Source organism: Gymnodraco acuticeps, unplaced genomic scaffold, assembly GCF_902827175.1.
Source record: "Gymnodraco acuticeps unplaced genomic scaffold, fGymAcu1.1, whole genome shotgun sequence".
Classification (NCBI taxonomy): domain Eukaryota; kingdom Metazoa; phylum Chordata; class Actinopteri; order Perciformes; family Bathydraconidae; genus Gymnodraco; species Gymnodraco acuticeps.
Genome location: NW_022992250.1, coordinates 5,491,245 through 5,500,003, shown reverse-complemented (window position 1 = coordinate 5,500,003; position 8,759 = coordinate 5,491,245). Strand labels below are relative to the sequence as shown.

The window sequence follows — 8,759 nt, the reverse complement described above, 5'->3', positions numbered from 1 at the left end:
AACAGGATTAGTGACAAAGCGCAGCCCTGGCGGAGGCCAACCCTCACCGGAAATGGGTCCGACTTACTGCCGAGGACCCGGACACAGCTCTCGCTTTGGGAGTACAGAGATTGGATGGCCCTGAGCAGAGGCCCCCTCACCCCATACTCCTGCAGCACCTCCCACAGTAATTCCCTGGGAACTCGGTCATACGCCTTCTCCAAGTCTACAAAACACATGTAGACCGGATAAGCATACTCCCAGGCCCCCTCCAGGATCCTTGCGAGAGTAAAAAGCCGATCCGTCGTTCCACGACCAGGACGGAATCCGCATTGTTCCTCCTCAATCTGAGGTTTGACAATCGGCCTGACCCTCCTTTCGAGTACCTTATGGCACATTTCCACTGCAGTGGGGTAGCCCCGTTTAAGCGTCCCTAAGCGTCCTCGCTCAGGCCTCGGGCTGCCTCGCTGGCCGTCCGAGGCCGTGGCGCATTTCCATTACAGTTTAGGACCTGGGGTAACAACGCAGTGTAGGCGGGGCGATCGGCTTCACATTTCGAGTTGTTCCGTCGAGCTCCCGCTGGATTTTATCATCCCCTATGAGATGTAGGAACGTCGTCACCTCCTCGGTCGACCACGGTGTGCTTTTCTTTGACGTTGCCATTTTTGTAGCTCCTCCGTTTACAAAAATGCTGCAAGCTTGCTTCTAGATATATATGCGACGCTAGGGATGATCTCGCGCGCGAGCTTGTGACGATTCTCTCTGACCAATCAGCAGTCGAGAGTGTTGACGTCACCTCAGTCCTGGCCCTGGCCTGATAGAACCACGATTTTATGGGGCTGGAAAAAGAGGGAAAAAGTACCCGCTAGCTGTGGCTACGCTATATGGAAAGGCCACCAAAAACTGGCCTGGCTGCTTGAGGACGATTAAGAACGCTTAAACGGGGCTACCCGCTGCAGTGGAAATGCACCATTAGAGTAAACTTTCCCGGGGAGGCTGAGTAGTGTGATGCCTCTGTAATTGGAACCACCACCCCGGTCTGCCACTCATTCGGTACTGTTTCCGACTTCCACGCAACGTTGATGAAACGTGTCAACCATGACAGTCCCTCAACACCCAGAGCCTTCAGCATTTCTGGGCGGATCTCATCCACCCCCGGGGCTTTGCCACTGTGGAGTTGTTTGACGACCTCAATAACCTCTCCCCGGGAGATTGGTGTTGATCCCCCGTCATACTCCAGCTCTGCCTCTACCATAGAGGGCAGAGTTGTCGGGTTCAGGAGTTCCTCAAAGTGTTCCTTCCAACGCCAACACTCCATCAGTTGAGGTCAACAACGTCCCATCCTTACTGTACACAGCTTGGATGGTTCCCTGCTTCCCCCTCCTGAGGTGTCGGACAGTTTTCCAGAACAACTTTGGTGCTGCCCGAAAGTCCTTCTCCGAACTTCTCCCACACCCGCTGCTTTGCCTCGGCCACGGCTGAGGCTGCTGCCCTTCGGGCCTGTCGGTACCTTGCAACTGCCTCGGGAGTCCCCCGGGATAACAAATCCCTGAAGGCCTCCTTCTTCAGTCGGACGGCTTCCCTGACCACCGGTGTCCACCAGGAGGTTTGTTTGTTTGTAGCCTTTATTTAACCAGGTGAAGCCCCTTGAGATCAAACGATCTCTTTTTCAAGGGTGACCTGCAGGACATTAGTTACACATGTAACATAAAAACAACAGAACAACAATAAGGATGACATACAACATAATGTACAGGGTACAGTTTACAAACTCTATTTACAGTGACAGGTACCATGAGTATCAAACAGCATGTCACCCAGCCGAGTTTTAAAATGATGCAGGGGAACCAAAGTGCTCAGTTTTAAACATGTTTGCAGACTGTTCCAATTTAGTGGAGCTGCACAACTAAAAGCTTTCTTCCCTAAGACAGTTCTAGCACTTGGCACATTTAATAAAACAACATCATGAGATCTCAGGCAATATGTACTTTCAATTTGTCGAGAGATCAGAGAGCAGATATAAAAAGGTAGTTTACCCAACATGGCTTTGTAAATGAACATGTACCAATGACTGAGCCTCCGTACAGTTAGTGAAGGCAGACCTGCCTTGGCATACAGGGTACAGTGATGAGTAAGTTCTTTATAGTTAGTAACAAATCTCAGGGCACTGTGATAGGCGGCATCTAACTTTTACAGGCAATGGGCAGGTGCATTCATATAGATCAAATCACCATAGTCCAGCACAGGTAAAAAGGTCACAGTGACTAGCCTTTTCCTGGCTTCAAAAGAGAAACAGGACTTGTTTCTGAAAAAGAAACCTATAACCCTCAGCTTTTTAAGCAGGTTATTGACATGACGTTTAAAAGTAAGACAATCATCAAGCCAGATACCTAGGTATTTATAACTGGTAACCACTTCAAGTACTTGTCCTTGCATAGTAACAATATCCAAAACAGGCTCTGGTGTCTTTTTAGCTTTTGAAAATAGCATTAACTTGGTTTTATCAACATTTAAAATAAGCTTAAGTTCAGCAAGCTGAGTCTGAATAATGTTAAAAACAGCCTGTAATTTAACACCAGCCTCCTTAATGGAGGGACCTGCACAATACATCACGGTATCATCAGCATAAAAATGTAAAGTAGCATCATCCACATTTTCACCTAAACTGTTGATATATATGGAGAATAAAAGTGGACCTAAAACAGAACCTTGAGGAACACCATTAGCAATGTTTAACCACTCAGAAGACAGCCCATCAAAGTGAACACATTGGGACCTTTCAGAGAGGTAGTTCACAAACCAACCCACTGCATGGCTGGATATGCCGATACTGAGTAGCCTCTGCTTTAAGATGCGATGATCGACGGTATCAAACGCTTTGGAAAGGTCAATAAATAGAGCTGCACAACTCTGCTTATTGTCTAAAATACTCGTAATGTCATTCACCACTTTCATTGTGGCAGTGATGGTGCTATGTTGTTTTCTGAAGCCTGACTGATGTTTAGACAGGATATCATTTTTACATAAAAACTCCTTTACCTGTTCACTCACTAGGCGTTCGAGCACCTTCGCCAGAACTGACAATTTAGAGATTGGCCTATAGTTATTTAAAATAGTTGCCTCCCCTCCTTTTAGTAAAGGCAAGACATAAGCTGACTTCCATACTTTTTGAATTGCATTTGTGCTGAGGGAGAGGTTAAAAAGAGTAGTAAGAGGAAGAGCAATACAATCTGCAGCTATCTTTAAAAAGAAAGGTTCTACGTTGTTCTACGTTGTCCGGGCCAGCCGGTTTCTTCAAGTTTCTTCAGGTTCAAGGGTTACCGCCCCTTGAGGCACCTAATGGCGCGTTTCCACTGCAGGCCTCGCTCGGCCTCGCTCGGTTTGGTTAGGCCTTATAACGTGTATTACAATTAAATCACGGTCAAATATGTTCATCTTGTTGTAGTTGTAGCCCCCTTGCCAGCGATTCTCTCTCTAGTTTAGCATACTCAGCCCGACTCAGCCTGGTTGTTCCTGGCCCTAGAACCACGATTTAGTCGGGCCATTAGATGCCTCAAGGTCTCCCTTAAAAAAGAGATCATTGATCTCAATGGGATTTTACCTGGATAAATAAAGGTTTTGAATTGAATTGAATAAGACCTTGAGACCACAGCTCCCCGCCGCGGCTTCGGCAATAGAGGCTTTGAACACCGCCCACTCTGGTTCAATGTCCCCAACCTCCACAGGAATGCCCGAAAAGCTATTAGACAATCCTCTTTACAATTGAAAACTGCTGAATTTTCACATAGGCCCATAGGCCCAGCATGTGGAAGAAGATGGGCTAAAATCCAATAGAAAAGGGAGGTGTTTAATATGTCTAAAGAAGTTTTTATATCTGATATAAGTTTGGAGTCACTTGGTAACAAGACATGGTATGTGTTTTTTTATTTTTTATTTAAGTAGCCCTTTTAATAAACATTCCCTAATTACTTTTATTTACAACAGAGTATTTTGGACTTTAGAATTGCTACTTGTGTTTTACATTTGTAGTCAATCAGAGAATATGTATGAAGCATAACATAGGGTGCATTTAATGGTACATTTAAGGGTATTTTAGTTTTGGATGACCTACATTTGAAATCAGTGTTGGAAAACTATTTTACGTGAACCCATTAAATCATGGTCACTATGGCAACGAAGTTTTTTTTTTACTACGTCACTACCGGTAGAATTCGGGACGCCAGGATGTGCGCTGCTCGATGAATGAAACTGAACGGCAAACTTGATTCATTCATTCAACTTCCCGAAGTAATTTGGCAGTGTTTGTCCAGCATTACACGCTAGCTTGCCCTACCAGGTAAGGATACCAACACCTTGTAGCTTAGTGAGCTAATGCTAGCTTGTTGGCTAGTTGCCTGGCGTGTTTACATTGTTGCTAGTCACTGTTAGCCATCTCATGCTAAAAATATCAACAGCAGACACTGTCAAAGTGTCTGGTGCGATTAAGGTGGCATTTGGCCGTTGTTTCTTGAATCAGCCAGCCAAAACAACACATATTTTGCAATAAGGATGGCATATTTTGCTCTATGTCTTTAATTATTAGCTACTTTATACGTTTTGCTCAAGCAACAGCCAACAACAGTGTGGGATCCTGACACCTCCTTGTTTCTTTCCCCTTTATCTGTAAGGTACGTGTGCATGTATGTTACTGTAGCTGGAAGCATTTTAGCTTGAAAGGGTGTGCACTCGTATGCGCGCGTGCATTCTTCCAGCTGCAGTGTGTGTATGTGTGTGAAGAGCCCGTTAGTGACATGTCAGTATCAGTGATCATAAAGTGGGGAGGTCAGGAGTACTCCATCAGTTCTTTGTCTGAGGAGGACACAGTAATGGACCTGAAGCAGTCCATCAAGAGCCTGACTGGGGTTCTGCCGGAGAGACAGAAACTACTAGGACTTAAGGTCAAAGGTGAGTGTTCACAAATGTTATTTTTGCCATACGATATTCAAACCAAGTGGACAATATTTTATTTTCTGTTGTGCCATCATTGTTGAATATAGAAACATCTCACCTAAATGATATCAGCTTCTGATCAAACAAATTCACCACTACGTTTCCCAAGGCTTTTTTATGTTGATCCAGATTCGTAGCATAAGCTGATGTTTTACAAACCAATTTCTGAGTCTGTTAACTGCCTGAGTGTCAAAGTTCTCCAACTGTCTGTAGTTTATACATTCTATTTAGTTTAATTGTGTTTTTTAAAAAAAGCTAAATGAATCTCCCTTTTCTCCTTCTGTTCTTTCTCTCTTTCATTCCTGCTTCAGGTAAACCTGCAGAAGATGAGGTGAAGCTGGGCTCTCTGAAGCTGAAGCCTAACACTAAGATTATGATGATGGGTACCAGAGAGGAGAGCCTGGTAGGTGGCAGTGTGAAAGGGAAGTTCACTGACTATACATACATATTACTAGTTTCCCAATCAACTGGCTGTGTCCCTAAGAGAACAACTATCTTGGAGTTTAACCAAACCTGATAGTCATTGAGAGAGCATTTTTTCGTACTCGTTAGTTAATAGTTATGGTCACCATCTAGCTTTAATCTAATGGTCAATAAGTGGTGTGATGGATGATGATCCTGCTATTGCAGATCGTGCTTAAATTCAACAATATTGATTGTGGTACATTTTTTATAGTTGGGATAATCATGACACATATGTGACTTATGAAAGCTGTCTAGCTTGCTATTAAAGTGAAAAATAGGGCCTGTTAAAAAAACAAAGATAGAGGACTATTATGTGAGTAATACAACATTTAATACATTTATTTTATTTTTTTATGATGGGGAGCTTATTATTTGTAATTGTCTTATTTAAGCTGGTTTGATTTCACTTAAGGATGAGTTCCATATTTTTGATGAATACTTATTTCAAAATGTTTTAACAAAACATAAAGTAAGGTTTCTCCATTATGTTTCGCGAACGCATGGATTTTGGCCCGAGTTAACTTGATATGAAAGGTTTAAATCGTCCCATGCCTAGTTGTGTCTAGGCTCCCCTTGGTTGACTGGTACACTTTAAAATGTTTTCTGTTTTGTGCAGGAAGAGGTTTTAGCCCCTCCCCCGGAGAACGATGACGTGGTCAATGACTTTGACATCGAGGAGGAAGTAATTGAAGTGGAGAACAGGTGAGCTATTCTAATGGGAATTCTATGTCTGTAAAGAAGCAAGATTTAACTTTTGAGAAAGCGTAAGGAAATATTTCTGAGAAACCAATGTTGTTCCGTGGCTGCAGAGAGGAGAACCTGGCTAAGATCGCCCGCAGAGTGAAAGACTACAAGGTGGAGGAAATGAACCCTCCCAGAGAAGGCAAGGGGCTTCTGGTCCTGGATGTGGACTACACACTGTTCGGTGCGTTACAGTGGCACAGAAACTTGTCTTTTTTACGATATGATTGATAAACACCTGACTGTATGGCTTGTCTAATTATAGCATGCTAATATTACATTACATTACATTACATTTAGCTGACGCTTTTATCCAAAGCGACTTACAATAAGTGCGTTCGTCCAACAAAATACAACTTGAAGAAAACAGAATCAAATAAGTACATCAGGCTTCATAGAGCAAAAACATTTCAAGTGCTACTCAACTGGCTTTAGAAAAGCCAGTCCTTTATTAGTATAAAAGTGCTTCGTTAATAGTTCTATCGCTCGAAGTAGTGTCGAAAGAGATAAGTTTTCAGTTTGCGCCGGAAGATGTGCAAGCTATCTGCCGTCCTGATGTCAATGGGGAGCTCATTCCACCATCCTGGAGCCAGGACAGCAAACCCACGTGTTTTCGCCGTTGCGAACTTGGGTCCCCCTCGCAGCGAGGGCGCAGCGAGTCGTTTGGCTGATGCAGAGCGTAGTGCACGCGCTGGAGTGTACGGTTTAACCATGTCCTGGATGTACGAAGGGCCAGATTCATTCGCAGCATGGTAAGCAAGTACCAGTGTCTTGAAGTGGATTCTAGCAGTTACCGGAAGCCAGTGAAGCGAGCGTAGGAGCGGAGTAGTGTGGGAAAATTTAGGAAGGTTGAAGACCAGACGAGCCGCTGCATTCTGGATGAGCTGCAGAGGTCGGATGGCACATGCAGGTAGACCAGCCAGGAGGGAGTTGCAGTAGTCTAGGCGTGAGATGACGAGAGCCTGGACCAGAACCTGAGTCGCTTTCTGTGTCAGCTGGGGACATATCTTCCTGATGTTGTAAAGCGTGTATCTGCAGCAACGGGTTGTAGCAGCGATGTTTACAGTGAAGGACAGGTTGTTATCTAGGGTCACACCCAGATTCCTTGCAGTCTGAGTCGGGGAAACAACTGAGGTGCCGATGTTGATTGTTAGGTCAAGAGTGGGACAATCTTTTCCCGGAAGGAAGAGCAGCTCAGTCTTGTCAAGGTTGAGCTTGAGGTGATGAGCAGACATCCTCTGAGAGATGTCAGCTAGACAAGCAGAGATGCGTGCGACGACCTGGGTCTCTGAGCGGGGAAAGGACAGAATTAATTGGGTGTCATCAGCGTAGCAGTGGTAAGAAAAACCATGTGGGCTAATGACTGATCCGAGCGAGTTTGTGTACAGGGAGAAGAGGAGGGGACCAAGAACAGTGCCCTGAGGGACCCCTGTAGTTAATTGACAAGGGTCGGACTCAGACCCTCTCCAAGTCACCCTGTAGGTACGGTCTTTCAGGTATGAGGTGAGGAGGGAAAGTGCAGAGCCTGAAACTCCAAGTTTTTGGAGAGTGCGAAGGAGGATCTGATGATTCACCGTGTCGAATGCAGCAGACAGGTCCAACAGGATGATGACAGAGGAGAGGGATGCAGTTTTGGCAGTGTGCAGTTCCTCCGTGACAGCAATGAGAGCAGTTTCTGTGGAGTGACCTGCCTTGAAACCAGACTGGTGCGGATCCAGAAGGTTGTTCTGATTGAGATAACAGGAGAGTTGTTTAAAGACAGCGCGTTCAAGTGATTTAGACAGGAACGGGAGGAGAGAGACAGGCCTGTAGTTTATAACATCAGACGGGTTGAGAGTGGGTTTCTTTAGGAGAGGGTTTACTCTTGCCTCCTTGAGACTGTTTGGAAAGTGACCAGAAGTTAGAGAAGTGTTGATGAAATGGGTGAGAAACGGTAGAATATCAGGAGCGATAGTCTGAAGGAGGTTTGTAGGGATAGGGTCCAGAGGACAGGTGGTAGGGCGGGCAGAGGTAATGAGGGTAAGAACCTCACTTGGAGAGAGAGGGGAAAAGGAGGTAAGTGTGTTGGTGGAAGGAGGGTCTGGTGACCCAGCGGTGAGTAAAGGTGAGTCAGAAAAAGAAGAGCGAATATCATGAACCTTTTTTTCAAAGTGGGTAACAAAGTCGCTTGACAGAAGTGAGGAGGGGGGAGGGGCTTTTGGAGGGTCCAAGAGGGTGGAGAAGATGGAAAATAGTTTTTTAGGATTGGAATAGGAAGATTGGATCTTATCTTGAAAGAAAGTGCTTTTTGCCTGAGAGATCGAAGCAGAGAAAGAGGAGAGGAGAGCCTGATAGGTTAGGAGGTCGTCAAGGTGTTTGGATTTCCACCATTTCCGCTCTGCTGCCCTAAGGACGGTTCTATTAGCACGCAGTGCATCATTTAGCCAGGGAGCAGGAGGGGACTGACGAGCCTGCCGAGATGTGAGAGGACAGAGCGAGTCCAGAGTGGATGAGAGAGTAGAGAGGAGAGTTTCTGCAGCAGAGTTTGGAGGCAGGAGTTGGAACGAGTCAGAGGAAGGGAGGGCTGAGAGCACCGACGAGGCAAA

The 8,759-nt window shown here is 45.3% G+C and overlaps 1 protein-coding gene across 1 annotated transcript in view; it reads left to right on the top strand.

Annotated features, from left to right (window-relative positions):
• The first annotated feature begins 4,175 nt into the window (after window positions 1-4,175).
• Window positions 4,176-8,759, top strand: part of ublcp1 (ubiquitin-like domain containing CTD phosphatase 1) — an 8,165-nt gene continuing 3,581 nt past the window's right edge. The window contains 5 exon segments of the mRNA XM_034206831.1: window positions 4,176-4,315; window positions 4,647-4,923; window positions 5,280-5,371; window positions 6,050-6,135; window positions 6,243-6,358. Of these exon segments, the coding sequence (XP_034062722.1) occupies window positions 4,770-4,923; window positions 5,280-5,371; window positions 6,050-6,135; window positions 6,243-6,358 (448 nt within the window). The 5' untranslated portion in view covers window positions 4,176-4,315; window positions 4,647-4,769.